General features: G+C 36.6%; 1 protein-coding gene across 3 annotated transcripts in view; it reads left to right on the plus strand.

The window, feature by feature from the left end:
* Window positions 1-17,015: 17,015 nt before the first annotated feature.
* The window catches only part of LOC128230549 (liprin-alpha-1-like), a 53,277-nt gene continuing 47,355 nt past the window's right edge, over window positions 17,016-22,937 (plus strand). For all 3 annotated transcript variants that reach the window (XM_052942928.1, XM_052942929.1, XM_052942930.1), the window contains exon 1: window positions 17,016-17,526. In XM_052942928.1, the coding sequence (XP_052798888.1) occupies window positions 17,287-17,526 (240 nt within the window). In that variant the 5' untranslated portion in view covers window positions 17,016-17,286. The remainder of the gene's footprint in view (window positions 17,527-22,937) is intronic.

Consider the following 22,937-nt stretch of genomic DNA (forward strand, 5'->3'; position numbering starts at 1 on the left):
CGTCCTTTGAAAAAATGTTTCCGGTAACAGTCGGGTCGTTCTATTTACAGAATGGGTAAGAAAGAATTAGTGAATGGCTTTCTTAAAAGAAATGGAATATTTTTTTAACAATTTTTTAATGAAATAAGGAACTATTGGTGTAAATATAAGTAATGAATTGCGGGGTTGATGTCATTATCGGGGATATGTCCTTCGGACTTCACACACTTTGACCAGCCCGATTGCGTTCATACCCCGATAATGACATCAACCCCGCAATTCATTCCTTAATTAATGTTTTTATATATCATGTCAAGGTGTAAATAGAATTAAAAAAGGCATTTTCTCAAATTACATGAAAAAATATTGTTTCCTAATTTTTCAACAGAATCAGGTTCTGTGTTGTTTTTATACTTTATTCAGTTGTTAATATTTTTTCCAGCAATATATGACCTTGAACCCTCGAACCTATTTGAAGTATTCGTTTCTTTGGCATTGTTTTTTCAAGAATTCGTCAAATATTTCCTAAGATTCAACAGGATCATTTATTTTTTACTTTATTCACCTGTATATATTTAAAGATTTCGTCAAATTAACAAAGGAAAAATAATGCCATGACGACACAAAGGCTATTATGATGCTTTGACTATTTTACCTGCTAAATACAGTGACAAAAAAGTTAAAAAGAATTGTAAAGGGCTTGGGGCCTTTAAGCTCAGCTATACAAGTTACCTCTACCTCGTCTTTTCAGAGACTGGGACCTTCAAGCTCATCTATACAAGTAACCTCTCCCTCGGCTTTTCAGAGACTGGGACCTTCAAGCTCATCTATACAAGTAACCTCTCCCTCGGCTTTTCTGAAACTGGGACCTTCAAGCTCATCTATACAAGTAACCTCTCCCTCGGCTTTTCAGAGACTGGGACCTTCAAGCTCATCTATACAAGTTACCTCTCCCTCGGCATTTCAGAGACTGGGACATTTAACTCATATTTAAGTAACCCCTCCCTCTACCTTTCAAGGGCTTGATATCGTCAAGCTCATCTGTACAAGTAGCCTCTCCCTCTGATTTCAAAAGACTGGGGCCTTCAAACTCAACTATACAAGTAAGCTCTCCCTCTGCTTTTCAAGCACTTGTACCTTTACAAGTTAGCTGCTCTTTGGCTTTTTTTAGGACTTGGACATTCAAGCTCATCTATTCAAGTTAGCTTTCCCTTGGCTTTTCAAGGACTTGGACCTTTAAGCTCATCTATACAAGTTAGCTTTCCCTTGGCTTTTCAAGGACTTGGACCTTCAAGCACATCTATTCAAGTTAGCTTTCCCTTGGCTTTTCAAGGACTTGGACCTTTAAGCTCATCTATACAAGTTAGCTTTCCCTTGGCCTTTCAAGGACTTGGACCTTTAAGCTCATCTACACAAGCTAGCTTTCCCTTGGCTTTTCAAGGACTTGGACCTTAAAGCTCATCTATACAAGTTAGCTTTCCTTTGGCTTTTCAGGGACTTGGACCTTTAAGATCATCTATACCAGTTACCTATCCCTCTGATGTTGAAGGACTTGGGACCTCCAAGTTCATCTTTAAAAGTTACCCCTACTTCTGATTTTCAAGGACTTGGACCTTCAAGCTCATCTATACAAGTAACCTCTCCCTCGGCTTTTCAAAGACCTTCAAACTCATATATACAAGTCACCTCTCCCTCTACTTTTCAAGGGCTTGGGACCGACAAGCTTTTTTTAAAGGACTGGGGCCTTCAAGCTCAACTATACAAATTAGCCCTCCCTCTGCTTTTCAAGGACTTGGACCTTTAAGCTCATCTGTACAAGTTAGCTCCTCCTTGGTTTTTCAAGAACTTGGACCTTCAAGCATATCTATACAAGTTAGCTATCCCTTGGCTTTTCAAGGACTTGGACCTTCAAGCTCATCTATATAAGTTAGCTTTCCCTTGGCTTTTCAATGACTTGGACCTTTAAGCTTATCTATACAAGTTACTTATCCCTCTGATTTTCAAGGACTTGGACCTTCAAGCTTATCTGTACAAGTTACTTACCCTCTGATTTTCAATGACTTGGACCTTTTAGCTTATCTATACAAGTTACTTATCCCTCTGATTTTCAAGGACTAGGACCTTCAAGCTCATTCATACAAGTAACCCCTCCCTCCACCTTTTCAAGGACTTTGACTTTCAAGCTCATCTATACAAGCAGCCTCTCCCTCTGCTTTTCAAGGACTGGGACCTTGAAGCTCATTCATACAAGTAACCCCTCTCGCCACCTTTTCAAGGATTTTGACTTTCAAGCTCATCTATACAAGTTAGCTCTCCCTCTGCTTTTTCAAGGACTTGGGACCTTCAAGCTCACCTACAGCTGTGTTCAGCACAAGAAGCCTGTCTGTTCCGATATCTGTCTGCAAGCTTGGCAGCATTAAGAGGCTTAACAAGAACAGAGAGTTATTTATCTAGTTAGAGAAATGAATCCATGTTAGAAAGTATTTGATCTTTAGACAAATGAACAAAAAAATAATAGGGATGTTGTTTTTGTGTAAAGCCCCAGCCGAAATCAGTCATATGATTTTTTTATGCCAAAACAATATGCATTATCATACCAAACTCAGGTGATAAAGTTCATACTATAGAAGTACACAAGTATTTGATGATAATAATTTTCTTAATCTGACTTTGAAGGCACGAATCTATATAAACTGGTTTATAGGTCTGTGACAGAGGTAAATTAAAATATCATGCCATAAATAATAATAAAACAATAAAAGATCATCTATAAACAGTTTCTGTAATGGTATATAACTGTTATTTTAAGACCTTGATAAAATGATGTAATGGAACAGTCAATAAAGCTGAATATTTTGTCCAAAATTTCAAAGCTTATTTTGAAAAAAAACACCCTGTATTTGACCAATTTATACATGTCACTTTAAAGGGCACAATATAAGTTGATGTTTTTGGGGGGTTTTCAAATTTATATGCATTATTGTGTTTAACTCAGAAGACTCTAATGGTGGAAACAAAAAAGCATATAATTTATGTTCAGATGAAAAAAAAACAGTGATATTTTGGAGCTTTTTTAACTGGGGAGTTTGTGGCCACTCCTTCTGCCTGTTGAAAGTCTTGGGATCCTTTTAACTCACTCATACAAGTTACCACACCTTCTGCCTGTTCAAAGTCTTGGGATCCTTCAAACTCACCCCTACATATTACCTCTCCCTCTGCTTTTCAAGTGCTTGGAACATTCAAAACGCACTCATACAAGTTACCACTCCTTCTGCCTGTTCAAAGTCTTGGGATCCTTCAAACTCACCCCTACATATTACCTCTCCCTCTGCTTTTCAAGTGCTTGGAACATTCAAAACGCACTCATACAAGTTACCACTCCTTCTGCCTGTTCAAAGTCTTGGGATCCTTCAAACTCACCCCTACATATTACCTCTCCCTCTGCTTTTCAAGTGCTTGGAACATTCAAAACGCACTCATACAAGTTACCACTCCTTCTGCCTGTTCAAAGTCTTGGGATCCTTCAAACTCACCCCTACATATTACCTCTCCCTCTGCTTTTCAAGTGCTTGGAACATTCAAAACGCACTCATACAAGTTACCACTCCTTCTGTCTGTTCAAAGTCTTGGGATCCTTCAACTTACCTCTCCTTCTGCTTTTCAAGTGCTTGGAACATTCAAAACGCACTCTTACAAGTTACCTCTCCTTCTGTCTGTTCAAAGTCTTGGGATCCTTCAACTTACCTCTCTTTCTGCTTTTCAAGTGCTTGGAACATACAAAACACACTCATACAAGTTACCACTCCTTCTGTCTGTTCAAAGTCTTGGGATCCTTCAACTTACCTCTCTTTCTGCTTTTCAAGAGCTTGGAACATTCAAAACACAATCATACAAGTTGCCACTCCTTCTGTCTGTTCAAAGTCTTGGGATCCTTCAACTTACCTCTCTTTCTGCTTTTCAAGAGCTTGGAACATTCAAAACGCACTCATACAAGTTGCCACTCCTTCTGTCTGTTCAAAGTCTTGGGATCCTTCAACTTACCTCTCCTTCTGCTTTTCAAGTGCTTGGAACATTCAAAACACACTCATACAAGTTGCCACTCCTTCTGCCTGTTCAAAGTCTTGGGATCCTTCAAGTTACCTCTCTTTCTGCTTTTCAAGCGCGTGGAACATTCAAAACGCACTCATACAAGTTACCACTCCTTCTGTCTGTTCAAAGTCTTGGGATCCTTCAACTTACCTCTCCTTCTGCTTTTCAAGCGCTTGGAACCTTCAAAACGCACTCATACATTAGTTACCACTCCTTCTGTCTGTTCAAAGTCTTGGGATCCTTCAACTTACCTCTCTTTCTGCTTTTCAAGTGCTTGGAACATTCAAAACGCACTCATACAAGTTGCCACTCCTTCTGTCTGTTCAAAGTCTTGGGATCCTTCAAGTTACCTCTCTTTCTGCTTTTCAAGCGCGTGGAACCTTCAAAACAAACTCATACAAGTTGCCACTCCTTCTGCCTGTTCAAAGTCTTGGGATCCTTCAAGTTACCACTGCTTCTGCTTTTCAAGCGCTTGGAACCTTCAAAACACACTCATACAAGTTGCCACTCCTTCTGCGTGTTCAAGGGTTTGGGACCGTCAAGGTCATCTTAACAAGTAACCTCTGAGTCTCTCTCTACTTTTCCAAGGGCTTGGGACCTTCAATCTCATCTATAAAAGTTACCCCTTCCATTGCTTTTTCAAGGGCTTGGGACCTTCAAGCTCACTCATACAAGTTACCTCTCACTCTGCTTTTTCAAGGGCTTGGGACCTTCAAATTCACTCATACAAGTTACCTCTCCTTCTGCCTGTTCAAAGTCTTGGGAACCTTCAAAACGCACTCCTACAAGTTACCACTCCTTCTGAGTGTTCAAGGGTTTGGGATCTTCAAGATCCTCTATACAAGTAACCTCTTCCTCTGCCTGTTCAAGGGCTTGGGACCTTCAACCACATCTATACAAGTTACCCCTCTCTCTCTGCCTTTTAAGGGCTTGGGACCTTCAAGGTCATCTTAACAAGTAACCTCTGAGTCTCCCTCTACTTTTCCAAGGGCTTGGGACCTTCAATCTCATATATACAAGTTACCCCTTCCATTGCTTTTTCAAGGGCTTGGAACCTTCCAAGCTCACTAATACAAGTTCCCACTCCTTCTGCCTGTTCAATGGGTTAGGACCTTCAAGCTCATCTATACAAGTAACCTCTCCCTTTGCTTTTTAAGGGTTTGGGACCTTCAAGCTTACCTATAGAATTTACCTTTGCCTGTTCAAGGGCTTGGGATCTTCAGGCGGAGTATTACAAGTTAACTCTCCCTCCGCATTACCAATTGAGGGCCCGGGACCTTCAAACTCATCTATACAAGTTACCTCTCCCTCTGCTTTCTCAAGGGCTTGGAACCTTCCAAACTCACTCATACACGCTACCACTCACTCCGCCATTTCAAGGGCTTGGAGCCTTCAAACTCACTCCTACAAGTTACCTCTCCCTCTCCTTTCTCAAGGGCTTGAAACTTTCCAAATGCACTAATACAAGTTACCACTCCTTCTGCCTGTTCAAGTTAGGACCTTCAAGCTCATCTATACAAGTAACCTCTCCCTTTGCTTTTTAAGGGTTTGGGACCTTCAAGCTTACCTATAGAAGTTACCTGGCTGTTCAAGGGCTTGGGATCTTCAGGCGGAGTTATACAAGTTACCTCTGCATTACCAAGGGCTCGGGACCTTCAAAATCATCTATACAAGTTACCTCTCCCTCTGCTTTTTCAAGGACTTGGGACCTTCAAGCTCACCTACAGCTGTGTTCATCACAGGAGACCTGTCTGTCCAGCTGTCTGTCTGCAAGCTTGGCAGCATTAAGAGGCTTTACAAGAACAGAGAGGGATATATAGAAAGTTAGGGAACAATTAGTGTTAGAAGGTATTTTATCTTTCTTTGAATAAACAAAAAAAATAGAAAATAAGGATGTTGTTTTTGTGTGTAAAGCCCCAGCCAAAAGAATTAATATCTATGCAATTATAATATGCATTATCATACTGAACACTAGATCATAAAGTTCATACTGTTCAAGTACAAATGTATTTGATGACAATAATTTTCTCAATCTTATAATGAAGGTGCGAACCTATAAATCATGGTTTAAAGGTCCATGGTGAAGGTAAATAAAAATAGCATGACATATTTCATAATAAAACAATAAAAGTTCATCTGTAAACAGTTTGTGTAAATGTTAATAAACCTTGATAAAAAGATGTCATAAATCAGCCAATAAAGCTGATACAAATAATTCATCGCAAATTTCAAAGCTTATCAAAAAAAAATATGCATGAATTTTTATCAATTTATACCGTATGTCCCTTAAAGCTGCACTCTCACAGATTAAACATTTTGACAACTTTTCTATTTTTTGTCTTGGAAGAGCCAAATTTTTGCGGAAATCCATGGACACCAGTTATAAAAGACTACTGACAAAAAATTAGATCGCAGATTTTTATATTAAAGTTCAAAAATTGATGTTTTATGCATTTTTCTTAAACCGTTAGTAACGGTTTAAGCCATAAAACATTAATTTTCGAACGGAAATAAGAAAATCTGCAATCTGATCTTTTGTCAGCAATCTTATATCATTGGTTTGCAGATATTTACGCAAAAATTTGCTCTTTCCACAACAAAAAATAAAAAAGTTGTAAAAATGGTATATATCTGTTCACCTTTAAAGGGGCACTACATAGGTTGATTCAAATTATTTCTTTTAATGTTAATGCATTATCATGTTTAACTCAATTTTCTTAAATAATCAAAATAAAAAACCCCATAAGATTTATGTACTGATGATAAAATAATAGTGATATTTTGGAGCTTTTTTAACTTGGAATTTGTGGCCACGTAGCTATTAATAAAACTAAAACATTTATTAAGGCTTATATTTATTGAATTGTACACAATTCATATGCTATTTTTTGTTTTGATAATTTAAGTCAATAGAATAATGCATTAAAATAAAGAAATATATTGCATAAACCTTTATTGCACATGTTAAATTTAGTATTATTCTATTTGCATTGATTTATTTTGGCTGTTGACAGATGAACATGCTACAATACTTTTTTTGTATTTTTCTGTTTTATATTTTTTTGGGTGAAGCTTATAATGCTCCTTTTTTCTTTTTTTTCTCTATAGTACACTACTTAATCATATTACATTACACTCATTTACAAGATATTACACTACACCAGTAAAGTACACAACACTAAACTCCACTTCAGTAAATTACACAACACTCACAACAACAGCAATGCAACATTACACTACATCAATAATGCTACACCACACTTAAGTCCACCAAACTACACTACACTACACTACATCGGTGATGCTACACTACACTACATCAATAATGCTACACCACACTTAAGTCCGCCAGACTACACTACACTACACTACACTACATCAGTGATGCTACACTACACTACATCAATAATGCTACACTACACTACACTAGCAATGCTACACTACATTACACTACTTCAGCAATGTTACACTACACAACACTACTTCAGCAATGCTACACTACATTACACCACTGATTCTACCCAACACTAAATTATACTGCAGTACACTACATTACATCAGCAATGCAACACTACACTACATTACTGATGCTACACTTCACTACTGTACATCACTGATGCTACACTTTACTACTGTACATCACTGATGCTACACTTCACTAATGTACATCACTGATGCTACACTTCACTACTGTACATCACTGATGCTTCACTTCACTACTTTACATCACTGATGCTACACTACACTACTGTACATCACTGATGCTACACTTCACTACTGTACATCACTGATGCTACACTTCACTACTTTACATCACTGATGCTTCACTACACTACTGTAAATCTCTGATGCTACACTGCACTACTTTACATCGCTGATGCTACACTACACTACTGTACATCACTGATGCTACACTTCACTACTGTACATCACTGATGCTACACTTCACTACTTTACATCACTGATGCTACACGTCACTACTTTACATCACTGATGCTACACTACACTACTTTACATCACTGATGCTACACTACACTACATTACATCACTGATGCTACACTTCACTACTGTAAATCACTGATGCTACACTTCACTACTGTACATCACTGATGCTACAATACACTACTTAACATCACTGATGCTACACTTCACTACTTTACATCACTGATGCTACACTACACTACTTAACATCACTGATGCTACACTTCACTACTTTACATCACTGATGCTACACTACACTACTTTACATCACTGATGCTACACTGCCCTGAACTATTTAAACTAAACTAAACCACAATGTTACCAGCCTCTCTACCAATGGAACATGTGTTGGAACCTCGGGTGGTTCCTGTTGATATGGATCTTGGAAGGAGGGCCCCCAGTCAGGGCCTCACTCTCCTTCAGGGGGCGCTTCCTGCTAGCAACAGAGGCCAAGACGTCTGGTTGAGGCTCCAATTGGGACTGTTTCATCACTGGACAACTGACAGGCTTCTTGCTAACAAAAGATGCCTTGGATTGACCTAAAACATTGATGAAATATTCCATTTTACACAAAGAAACAGCCTCATTTTAGAATGTTAATAAGGACACATGTATTAAGTACTGTCCTTTATCCATTAAAATGCTTCATTTGCATGAATATGTATTGATTAAATACTCAATAATATGAGGAACAAATTGGTATAAGGACATATATATTTTAATGCTATTTTCAGAAAATTTGTAAATCTAGTGCCTATTCTGCTAATAATCTTGACAAGTTATAAGTAATAGAACATTCAACTGCCCCTTTGTTCTGTGAGGATACAATAATGTACTAAGGGCTTCAAGTTCCCACTAAGCAATATGACACTCCATGGAGGGCCTGTGACTAGCTATAACACATTTTGCTCCACCTCTGTGAGGTGACAATGAAGTCTTCAGTAACAGCAGCTCCAATCTGATGCTCCATAGTAGCTCTTCTATTACAATATATATGGCTTCACTCATAAAGTCTTCCAGGGCCTCCAGTTCCAAATGAGTAATCGGACACTCACTGGAGGCTCTTACATCAAATATTTATTGAGAAAATGTTGATTATTTCACTAACCTGCTCCTTTTCCTGCCTTCTGTGGGGAGACAATAAAGTCTTCCAAAGCCTCATGTTTCCACTGAGCCATCTGACACACAATTGAGGCCCTTGCATTTATTATTAATTGAGAACCGATTAATCTTTTTCACCAACCTACTCCTTTTCTTGCCTTCTGTTGGGAGACAGTCTTCGATAGCCTCCAGATCCCACCGAATCATCTGATTTTCAATGGAGGCCCTAACATAAAAAGAGAACCTATTGATAATTGATAATTTAACTCACCTGCTCCTTTTCCTGCCCTCTTTGAGGAGACAATGAAGTCTGTCAGGGCCTCTAGTTTCCACTCAGCCATCTCACGCTCCATGGAAGTACTCATACTGAAATTAGACAAAAAGTTTGCTTTGTTGGTTTTCTCTTGGTGTTCATTTGAATTAATTTTCTTTTTAAAAACCTCTGATCCTGAAACATACTAATATATTACTATTTGTATAAGTTAAAACTCCATTATTGTGATTCCTACATGTGCATTACAAGTAACATACAAAAAGAAATTACATGCGTGTTCAAATTGTGTTTTAACCAACCTTCAATATGATATATAATCACTAATTATTTGGTTGAATATTTCCATTAATTTGAAGATAAGTTAAAGGTACATGTAAATTACCTCTATACTGTGTTGTCAATATAAGTTTATTAACTTTCTAACTAATGTTTATAAATTTATTCCATTCTATTATACAGAAAAGAGTAGAACCACAAAAAAAGCATTGAACTTTAAATGTGTTTAATGGATTGACAGTATTTTACATAATTGATGACAAGATTTAGCAACTCTTAAAACACAAGAGATGTTTATAAGCACTGAATGTGTCATATTTATATTTACTGTGACCTTGTCTTTTAAAGAACTGGCCCCCTAATCAATAATAGTTTATTTGGATTTAAAACATGTCAGTCATTTGTATATACATGTACTTACTGGTATCCCCAGAGCTCTGGCAAATCAGCAGGCTCATGAGTCTCTTCAGGCTTAGAGGACTTTGGATTAGAAACAGGAAGGGCCTCATGGGCTGGCTTGAAAGGTTTCTTGGCAACAGTCATGACTGGGATGCAAAAGGTCATCACTGAAAATAAATAAAAAAGTGTTGCTTAAGAACTTTATATCATGTGGTTATATTATTAAAAAATGGAAGTACTTGTAGTTTAAAGGAGGAAAAAAGTCAAAACTAAGAGAGTGGTGGGAGAAGTTTGAGTTGCACCTTTGGCTTTGTTTCCCTTGTTCCTAGGGATAACAAAGTCTTCATCTTTCTCTGCCTTCCAGGTTTCTATCTGTTTTCTCATGTCATCTCCATTGCTAGAAGTTAATTTACAGAGAATATTCTAATTGAAGATCTTTATTAAGGGGAAGACAAGACAAAAGACAGAATAAAAATGAAGATGTATGAAAAGTTGTAAAAAACAACAAAATGTTAATGTTAAATTCTGGTGTCAGATACTTATAATCTATCAGCTATAATGTTTAACATATCATAATAATAACAGTCAAAATAAAAACTGAAGACTAAGATACAAAGTCTAGCACTTGAAACTAACCAGGTTAATTACTTACAGTGTGCCAAGAAGCTCTGGTGTGTCGACAGCCTGTGGCATCTCCTCCTCTTCACTACTGTACTCATCCAGTACAATAAACTCAGGGGATGGAGATCTGAGGACCCATGCAGGAGACATCTCACTCACATTGGCATATGGTCTCTCACTTCTGCATGAAGGAGACCTAGATCTCTTAGTGGCCCTCCTCTTGGAAGGATGAGAGGCATAAGAGGCATAGCTACCAACAGATGGTGAATTCAACCTCTTCCCAAAAGAGCTGTTGTTCACAGTGGAGGCAGAAGAGCTGGAGCTCCTAGCATATGGTGACCTTGATCTTTTGTTGGTTGTGAAGATCCTGGATCTGGAGCTCCTCTCCACAGATATGTACCTATGGCTGCCTGTGCTAAGTGACCTTGACCTGGATTTAGATGGCCTTGTGTGCCATCTTGACTCCGCCACATCTCTAGATCTGTCCCCCCATTTAGGACTGGCTGTATCTACAGACCTGAGTCTAGACACAGGTATCCTTGGTTGTGCAATAGGATGATCTGAATCAGACTTTGGGTTAACCCATTTGTATGGGTTGGGCCTGTAGGCAGTGCCAGACCTAAAGGGCTGAGATCTCTGCTGGTATGGTCTGGTGCCATAGCTCAGTCTCACTCTGGGGCTGAAATTAATAAGTTTAAATCGCATTATATTTATATCTTACCATTGTTTTATTACATCTTTTATTATAAAATCATCTACATAAAGTGTTAGTTGATACAATATTAGTCTTAAAAGCATATATTGACTGTGTTCTCATTTCCGAAAGATATCTGATACCAACAACAACTGCATATTGTGCATTTATTTCATCTCTATACAGTACTGTACAGCGACATGCGAACAAAATAATTCTATTAACATTTGACTATCTCTCATAATAGTGTAGTATGCATACACACTATTTTGCTCAGTTTTAACTCATGTTTGTGTTTATGATAAAAGTATGCCCTGATCAGTGTTTGGTGAGTTACATACTTAAAACGAGCGCTATCATATTTTAAATGAGAATAATAGTACTGAGTAATAGGACTCAATAAGTACAAACAATTGCATACGTTGACGGATAATTAAAAAAATATATAGAAAAATCCCGTTTTGAACGTAAATTATTTTAGACTATGGTTTCGCAAAAACATGTGACAGAAATAAACCCCCACACTTTCCTGCTTAATTCTGTAATTCATACACAAATGTGATGATAAAAATACTAACAAATACTTTCCGCCTGATTTGTACACATTCATTTCTTCGTAAACCATGATTTTTTAGCAAAACAAATCAAATATCGTGACTGTAATACAGTGTAACCACACGCAGTTGCTATAAACAAAGTCACATGATATGTCTCAGCCAATCACAATCAATTTTACATTTGATTTGTCTTGACATGACCAACCAGTATCAGTCTTACATTGTGTTGTCATGCGCAAACTTACGGAGGCCCGTCTTTTGTGTTATAAGTTTCAGAGCCGCCAAGTTTTGAATTAAAAAATAAAAAAAGTTTTATTTTTATTGCATTTCCATCTATGTTTATGTTATAAGATCTATACCTGGATATATATGTATACATATTCAACACAAAGAACATATGCACAAAGTAATATTAGTATACCCCAAACCATTTCAAATATTTCATTTACTCCTTCTATTCATAGTGACGCATCCATGGGTTATCACAATCATTTTGTTTAATTTAATTTCTGTTCATATTAAAATTGTATTTTACTATCATAAGGGTTGTCACCGAAACCTCTTTTAAAATGTCGTATCCCATGTCATTTTGGCTTATTCGGCAGTGTTGGATACAGGGTTGATGTTAGAAGGGGTGTAACTGAGGGGCGTAACCTTTTGACTTGTGACACTCGCTCAAAAACGAAATTTATTTCGTTGAAAGTAAGGGTGGGGGCGAGTACCCCCACAAGAAAATTTAATAATTCATTGTCCGAAATGGAGCTTTTTGGTTGTATTTGATTACTATTTTTCTCCTACCGGGAATATTGAAATTCAAAGTAAAGTAGAACATTTTCAGGGTGCGCGCACTAGATGCGCCACCTGGATGCGCTCCCTGGATCCGCTAGTGTATTGTTATCTGGATTCGTATTCCACAAAAAGCAAGCAACCATGACAAACACTAGTAAACAGTACTGATTTTCAATTACAATAAATCGTCAATATGGCAACACTTTCGAGATTAAAACTAATATTGTTTGGCTCATGGGAGCAGATTCAGGAATTGACGTAAAAGGGGTGTCTCTCAGGGGCACAACCCGCCCCTCCCTCATAACCTAAATTTATATGATTGTAAATGCTGGCAGGAGGGTTTGGGGACATTTTTAAGTCTGAAATTATATTTTATTACCTTTTCCCCTGATATTGACATAAAAAAGTAATCTTGAATGATTTAAGGCGGGGAGGGGTAGGGTGCGCCCCACCCCTTCCCCCCTAAATCCCCCTAGTGACTGACCTGTGTATTTTGGGCAAAAAGCCTTTAATTGCAAATAAACCAGTACTGTAGTGTACTTGTATTATATTGTTATACAGTAGGTATTTCTATGAAATGGTTAGTAATTTGTACCTGCAATGGATCATAGCAATGTATGGATGTACACTAGTGACTATTCGGGAATATAATACTATATGTCTAAATTATTAAACTAAACACTCTTAATGCAACCTTGAATATAGATTTACCTTCAAATTATACCGGACCTACGTTATAACTTATTTTCGTAAGACATTGTAATGGCCATTCCTCATAATCATGACTCATGAATCTATATTTAGTTTTATTTTGGTGTAATCATACATGTATAATTAGATTTCTATGATATATTTTTTTTCTATTTGTCAAGGTAGAACTATGAAGATTCTGTTTTTATAATATATACAAAAAAAAAATCAAAAATGTGAAAAGGATCACTATTGATTGAAATGATAGTAATTGGCGATCTCGATGTGACGCGAAAACATGTGACAGCCGAAGAAAAACGTATTTTTTCATATAACTTCTGTAAATCAAACAAAAAAGAATTGAAAATGTACTAACAAAAACTTTCCGCCGGACTTGTACACATTCATTTCTCTGTAGACCATGTTTTTTTCGCGAAGCGAAGCAAATATTTAACAGCTCAAAAGTCGTGCGTGTAACACAATGTAACCACAACGCGGTTGCTATAAACAGAGTCACATGGTATGTCCTAACCAATGAAATCCAAGACTACATTGAATTGTCTTCACTTGACCAATCACGGCCAGTCTTACACTGTACCGGCATGCGCAAATGTGGAGGCCCTTCGCTTGGTTCATAAGTTTCAAAACCGCCAAAATTTGAATTGAATCATTTAATTCTTTGAATATTATTTGGCTGTTTTGTGTATTGATAAGTTTGCTTGTTCGTTTGATTGATTGATGTTTTCAATCAATTACGGAATAATTCATTGACGCACTCGTAAATTGTTCAAGATGACTTTTCTATATCAATTCCTGAGAAAAAGACTGAACATAATACTCCAGCCCAAATTTCTCAAAAATTCTTAAGCGTAACTGATTCAAGTATCTGATTTCATTGAGAAATATGACTTACATAAATATGAGTTTATGTAACAGAAAGAAGTTTATCGTATTTATCTTAAATACCATTTCCTTTAAAAGCCTTCAAACTCTTTAAAAAGAGAATATTACCAGGTACACATTTTATGTCAAATAAAAAATAGTGAGAAATAGAAATGACATGAACATTAATTACTAGCACACGTAAATATTATATGCTTATTGAAATTTTATTCACAAAATAGTACCATATAATAGTAGTGCTCAGCAGAATTATTATTTTATTATCATTATTATTGTTGTTGTTGTTGCTGCTGCTGTTTTTGTTGTTTACGGGAATTGTTGTAGCGGTGAAAATGAAAGCTCAGATTTTTTGTAGCAACCGCAATACACGTTGTCGTAGAATCGAAAAGGTTCAACTAAAATTGTACTTCAAAGTAGTAGTACTTAGCAGTAGCAGCAGCTGCAGCAGTAGAAGTGGCAGAACTATAAGAAGTAAGCCGATCAGCACGATGTTACTTTTTTTCAAAAAAGCATCACTACTGCCCATGTACTTTAAATATTGAAAATAGCGATATCAGCAGCGCAAGCAAAATAATCAATGCAAACCTAGTGCTCTCAACAGAAGACAAGGACTCAGTTCAATACCAGGAATAGTATTAGTCAAAGCATAAAAATCATATTAGGTTTATACACACTAAACTTAAGTCGTGATACCAACTCTTAGTCCACAAATGCATTGACTATTTTGCAGCATTTAAATATTCACCCTGGCTGTGTTTTAGAATTAAGCATGTTGTGACAAATGTTGGTAACATATTTTCAAGTACTTTAATATACAATATTAGAACAATGTGTATAATGAGTGTGTTTTAACCTTAAAACCAATGATTCACCAACCAATCAAAAACCATGTATAGCAACAATAATGTTCAGTACGTTTGAACGTAAATTCCCTTTTTGCTATGTGATATGAGCCTTAAAAGGCCATTTGTGAGCCCTTTTTTAAGACAAAACAACATATTATATGTATATTATTTATATTATATTTTATTGTATGTTTTAATATTTGTGTTTCAATTTTCTTTATATTATTTGTTATGTTTACTGCAAATGGCATGGACAGTACGATAAGGTCATCATTTGAGCTCACTTCCCTCGTGATTTTTTTATTATTTTAGAATATTCCAAAGTTACTGGCATATTTGCGCTTTCTTTACCTTCTCGTACATGCAGAACAGTAAACGGACTACTTACAAATAATTTTGGTATTTCCCTGAGTGAAATTCACGGTTGTAAACCATCTTTCTTTAAAACATATGATCGCTTAAAATTAGATTGTGATTGTTTTCACTTCCAGCACTGTTGCTAGTGAAGCTGTTTCCAGGAAGTGACCATTTTAGCCAATCAAAAGACACGTCCTATTCTTAGCATGCGCAGTGTGATTATCTTTGAGGCCCGTCATCAGAAGTTTACAACGCGCGTGAATTTGATAAATTAATAGTTTCCGTAGCCAGACTGTTGGGAAAATGAGGAGGGAGAAGGGGCGAGAAAGGGACACAAAATGGCTTGAGTCATTTTGATAAGATAGGATGTTTTCCCTTCCCTTTATATTTGTATTTTGGCCGGAATTCTTTTAACTTCTACTAACAATCTTTGTGGCTTGACGCGCACAAAAATGTCTACGTCCCTGTAAAGTGTTCGACAGTACAGGAAGATGGATGGATGGATGGATGGATGGATGGATGGATGGATGGATGGATGGATGGAGGGAGGATGGATGGATGGATGGATGGATGGATGGATAACGGAATGCGATAATGGCAATAAAGCCCAGAATGGAAGGTGAGGGAAGGAGGCAGAAAAAAAGGAATGAGAGAGCTATACGGGTAATTCTATATTTAAGGAGATTTTCTTTTCCCATAACATTTGCTACTAAATGATACGGCGTATTTTCATTTGATCTACAATTTTCTGACCTTCCGTATAACTTGAGCCATTTTAAATACAATAATTAAATCTCTTATATTTGGCTTAGGCCTGATAAAAATTGGTTTGCACTTGCCACCTTCATAAAATCATAACAAAACGTATGCCCCATTGTTTAAAGCGTGCTTGAATTTGCAGAATTGCACAAAGATGCTCCTAAACGAATTTTTTTTTGTCTGATTAATAAAAAAATATCTTATATTTCACTCAAGCTGGGACAAATAACATGCCTACTCCCAGACTGAAGCAAGACATGCTTAATAAACTAAATAACACTGTTTTCTAAAATAAATAAAAAGTGTTGTCCCAAGCAATTGTCATTACCGCAATATCGATGTCTAGCAACAACGGACTCGCGTTCGGAGTGTTCAGAATGTGAAACTGATAACGTTTCTGTCAAAGTACATGCTATGTGGATTTTTAAAAATGAAATATTTTTACTGTACTTAGCATCAATATACAAAAAAAACGAGAAAAATGTTATATGTGCGTGTTTTTTTAGTGTATTGCGGTGCGTGGGTGGGGGATGGGCAAGTCAGAGTATTTTATTTAGAGAGGGAAAAAGCTTCGCTGACGGATTGGAAAGAATTTAAAAATATTTGAATGGGAAATAACCGCTGCATGGAGTTTGCTTTTACAATTGAGTTATTCCGCTTAGTAGATGCATTGTGGGTATGACACACTTCGGAAGAAAATGGCTGCCAAGATGCAAATTATTAACCGGGATGGTCAACTAACTTTTTTGAATGAAGCCTGTTAATTTTAGGTATTTTCTTTCCGATATGAAGCGAAGAAGAAAGATATTAACTGGAATTATATGTTGAACCCGTATCTTCTTGCTCATTTATTGGTTTATCCCAAAAACTGAGAAAATCAGACAATATTAACCACTTAGTCAGCATCCGAATTAAAAATCTGATTTAATCTTGATTAAACTCTGTTAGGATCACGTTCCATAAACGCCAAAAATGATATGCGACGTGATGCCGACGATCTCGGAGGATGGCTCCACAGATCGCGAGTCGCAGGAGTCTGGGGACGATGCAAACTACGAGCAGTTGATGGTCAACATGCTCGACGAGCGAGACAAGTTGATGGAGGCACTACGTGATGGCCAGGAGCAGCAGATCGTGATGCAGTCACGGCTCGAGGAGGTTGAGAAGGAGAAAGACAGTCTGCAACGACAGCTGCTCACAACACAACCGCAGGTACTTATTGTTAAAATTGAGTTCACATGTAATGTTCTAATAACAGTCCACCAAGCGCTCTGTTGTCAGCTCATATGCAACAATTTGTCACGAAAAAAGCCTTCGTTATTCCATCAGGCAAATATATTACTTAGTGATAATGCATTTGCATTTTAAATCCTAGTTTAAAAGAGTGCCTGTAAAAACCATTCATTGCCTTTCATTGTCCAGTCCGTAAGTGAGGTTTTCAGCTTTTTTATATTGGTTAAGTTTAGTAATTGTATTTGGAAAAAAGAGGGCTTATGAGAAGCAGGCATTTGTTTTGGCCTGTAATGCAGCGGTCAGTTATAACCACAGCCCCCAAGGTCTGGGGAATAGCGGGGACTTTGACTTTCGGTCCAGCCAAACCCGGGTAAAATCCAAGCCCTGCAGAGCGAACTGCTGGTCGGATCCCTGCCAAATGCCTCCGCACCCCAGGGACCCTAGGTAAGACCCATTCATTGCTTTTTGGCAAGAAGACAAAATCACCACATTTACCTGGCACTGTGGGGCCACCTGGAAGGTAAAAACACAGCCCATTTCCCTGGCTTTCCCCGCTATACCCCTGAACCTGGGGGGCGTGGTTACAATTGACTGGTGCATAAACGTATGTAGACAGATTTTTTGATAATTTTTTGTATGGCAAATCCTGTACGTACATATTGATTAGTCGCCATTTGAGACCATTCATTCCATTTTGGATCCTGTTATTTAAAAGCATATTGTACGCCTATAAAAGATCATAAAAACAAGCCATATTACCAGGATATGTTCTTGCATATACATTAGTTCCATGCATGGAAAGTATGTATATAGATTCATCAGCCATTGCAACATGAATGGTTCTTTTTTCATACCTTTCATTGAACCATGGAAAAGTTGAGCAAAGCTTTAGTTTTTGATATTCTTACCACTGTTCCCATTGGTCAGGCAGATAATTGTCCTGTTGTTGTTATTGATGTCGCTGCAATGTCTCTTGATGTTCCTGTTTCGATATTTAATGTTATTCATGTCCACTGCTGCTTATATTGTTGAATTTCAAGGTCACAGCTATGTCTGTCAATATTCTAGTCATGTCTGTCGATGCTCCTGTCATCTTTCTTTGTGTTGCTGTCATATTTGTTGCCACTGTCAGTGCTGCTGTCAAAATTGATGTCACTGTAATGTCTGCTATTTAAAAAGAACCATTTCCCAAAACTGTAATGTCTGTTATTTAAAAAGAACCCCTTCCCAAAACTGGCTTTAAAAGGAGTTCACATTCACATGCATCAGTGTGTTTACAAATCTTTCCTGAACTTAAAGCAATGACATTAAAGATATTTTTCAAACTGGAATAAAATGTTTCTGTTTAAAGCCATACAAAATTACTTAAACCATACACAGGCTTGATTTATAGTTGCGTAGACAGTTTAAAACAAGGACATCTTACTAAAATACTAATGCTGCAAACATAATGCCAAAAAACATGTTGCAATATGCCCTGTCCGTTTTGCAACAAATAAAACAACATATTTGATCATATTTTTTTTTAACTTATCAAGGAAAAATGGTTTAATAATACATTAAAAACTATACGGACAAACCAAATAGTCCAAAGATCAAATATAAACCCTGTTAAGTTGAGTTTAGAGGTGCAAGGAAAAAGCCCAAACTGCACTGAACAAGAGAAACACTCACAAACAGACCTCATAAGAATCGAAATAGCTTAAACAATAATTGATGGAATTGCTGTATTCAAGCTTCATCATGATAAAATTTAAGTTTTTAAACATGAGTCATTAAAAAACACAGAATGAGCAAATGTTACTGTAACATTTAACTGCATTGATTTACAGATAATGGATCACCATGTTTTTACTGGCAAGTTTTACAGGCAATTTCTATTAGTTTTTTATGCCCGCCTACCAAACATAACTTTTTTAGGCAATGTTGCTGGCAAGACGAACAACCCTATTTTAAAGTTGAAGGTCACATTTAGATTTTTATCATTATGGAATTCTACATAATCATATGCACATAAATAGAGTATCCATGCCCGGACTGTAACTGGCACTGAGGGATTTTACAATAAATTGGCACAAGTGTTTGGTACATAAAGGTGATGTGTCATGTGAAAGACCCGTGACCCTATATAAAATTTCAAGGTCATACATAAAGTTTTAATGCTATGGGATGCTGAATTATTTGCATATAGAGTATAGTTGGTTGTGTCAGTAATGTTTTTTTGTCATGCATGAAGATATTTTAAAATTTCCTTGCACACAATGTCATGCTCAGTACTTAAAGGCGATATGTCGGGTGTTAGACCCACGGCCCTATCTCAAATCTCAAGGTCACACATAGAGTTTGAATTACTATGAAAATAGGTTGAGTCCAGGTTATAATTTTGCGATGCACAGAGATATATTTTATAGAATTACTTTGCAAATGTATTGTTTGTGTTCGGTTCATTAAAGGGGCTTTGTCATGTATGATAAAATAGCGAAAAAAAGAGAAAATTGTCGAAAACTGACATAAACTTGGCATCTATGTGTACAATGCATTGAAACTTACTAACTGAAGTACCACATAGTTTACAATTTATTTAAGTTTAGCAGTAATTTCGTATTTTTCCATTAAAAAAGATTACTGGGTATGTCTACCAGGTAGAATTAATTCCTTATGCGTGATTGGCTAGTCGGTGTTATCACGTGATATTACCGAGGTAGGTGTATAGATTAATTATGTCGCCCCAATAGAGTAAGCCGTCGTAGCTCAGTGGATACGACGCAGGACTGCAATTTTGGCGAAACTGGTTCGAACCCTGTCTCCGACACAATTTTTTTTTTACATTTTGGTACTTTTTTTACAATTATGATATCAAAACGTAACACATTTTATTAGATAATTGTCCTGAGATTCGTTACAGAAAAAAACTTTTTTTGGTGCCAATCTGTGAGACATGTGCATCACCCATGATTGGCGGTGTTTCATACTGTATCACTCCTGCACACTTGATGTCAACCATCATGGGGGCAGGCATATGCTTAAGCGTGATAGTTTAAGATAGTTCCTGAATGTTCATGTAGGCGTATTGCACAATCTATTGAACTGGATGGCACTTAAGTGGCATTTTTCACTTACTGTGATAGCTTATGTTTCAAAGTAATTTTGAAACTGACAGGAATATTTGTTTCAGATATATGGCATAATTGGTGTACCAGCGATCCTTAATCACTATTATTGGTATAATGGGGTCTAGTTATAGTATATGGCCATTGGGTGTCATTTTCTGGTATAATTGGTATATGGGTGTCTATATATGGTATAATTGGTATATGTGAGTTTATATATGTTATAATTGGTATATGCGAGTCTATTTATGATCTAATTTTGTATGTGAGTCTATATATGGTGTAAATTGTTTATGTGAGTCCATATAAGGTATAATTGGTATATGGGACTCTATATAATCTACATTGTAATGTATAATTGGCATTTGTGAGTGTATATACGTTATAATTGGTATATACATGTATGCTTGTCTATGTACGGTGTGATTGGTTTATGGGAGTCTATATATATGGTGTTATTGGCATTTGTGAGTCTATATACAGTATAATAGGCATATGGGTGTTAATTGGTATATGTGAGTCTATATTTAATATAATTGGTATATGGGTGTCTTAATACTGGTATAATTTTTTTACTAGTATATTGTCGCCCAATGAAATACAGACGGAAATATGAAAATCTGCGGTCTGATCTTTTGTCAGCAATCTTTTATCGTTGTTTTGCAGATATTTACGCAAAAATTTGCTCTTTCCAAGACAAAAAATAAAATAGTTGTATAAACGGTATATCTGTGAGAGTGCAGCTAGTATCTAGCCTTAATATAGATAGGATAATAGTCCAATATTTTAACTTCTCAGAAATATGAATTGAAAAGTCGATCATATGATACTTTCATTTATAAGATAACTCCCACAGCTTTTTCACAGAAAATTGGGATAAGGCCTGGCCTTTTCATTTTGTGAAAGCACTTCAAATTTGGAATACAGCGTTGAGCACTATTAACGTTTCAAGCTTGGTTATTAAAGATAATGGGAGATTGGCATTCAGGGACAAAAAACTATAACATCAGCACAAACATTGGTAAAAAATGTACATTTTATAACTGCTTGGAGACAAAATTATTGTCTCAAAATTAGGATTTTTTTTTCAATTAGCAAGAAGCCAATTTTTGGCCTCTGTGAAGAAGGCTCAATACCCCTGGCCTCGATAACTTCAAGAAGTCTGAAAGATTGTCCTTAAATGTAGTTTTTATAAGTTTTTTGCTGAGAAAGTGCATCACATCTTCTTAATATTGATTATTGAAAGTGCATACACTGCAGAGACTTGCCATTATCGCATTATTAGTCATTATTGAGTTTCTTTATAAGAAGGCCGAAATAAATGGTTTGGTTAGGGTTACATCCGTTTCAAGGACAGGTAGGGTAGGTATGATTTGTATTTTTATTATTATTATATTTTTTGGGGGGACTTTAGGCCACACCAAATTGATATTTCGTTCCGCTGATTAATACCGCTCCTATTTTTTTGAAAATGTAAAAAAAATATTTTTATTTTTTTGTGCGTCCGCACCTCCATTTTGATCGCCAAGCAGATTTTTTTCAGGTAATAATTTATTAAAAGGCTAAAAATAATCAAGTAAAATTTTTCTACGCTAGTTTTCGTGTTTTTGTAAAGGGAAGTTACCGATGCGTAGTGTTTTTATACTGTATATCGATCGGTTTAGCATGAGTTTCAATAAATTCAATCAAAATGGCGGCTGCCGGTATAAACAATGTGGCTCGAAGTTAAATCTTATTTTTGACAATAAATATGTTTTGAGCATGCTTGAAGTCATTGTTGATCGTCTCATGCACTTAAGGATCTTTATTTAAAGCAATCATTATGCAATAAAGCATGTGTAACTGAGACTGGTAGCGATTATATTGCGTAATTAGTGACTCATTTTGAATGGAAATCGGAATGATCAACTTAGTACTATTTTATTCAAGTCATAATACAAGAGACAAAAATTGACCTGGTTACGACGATGCTGAAGATGGACAGGTCAACTTAACTGGAACATGAGTCATTGTTAAATTTGGTCCAAATTGATGTATCAAGCTCATTTTTGATCAAATTCTGACAAAACAACAGTTTTGAACAAATATCTTTCCACAAATAGCGATATAAACACTGGTCTGGATATACCTCAACATAAGTAAGCCTAAGTTTATCACCTTATATTTTGTTTTTATTTGCAGCATAATCCGGGATTGTAATGCACTTGTCAATTGTAACCACTGCCCCGCCCACCACTTGCCCTTGTTACAGGGGTATACCGGGGACAGCAGAGGCAATTG

The sequence above is a fragment of the Mya arenaria genome, chromosome 4, assembly GCF_026914265.1.
Source record: "Mya arenaria isolate MELC-2E11 chromosome 4, ASM2691426v1".
In the NCBI taxonomy this organism is placed as follows: Eukaryota; Metazoa; Mollusca; class Bivalvia; order Myida; family Myidae; genus Mya; species Mya arenaria.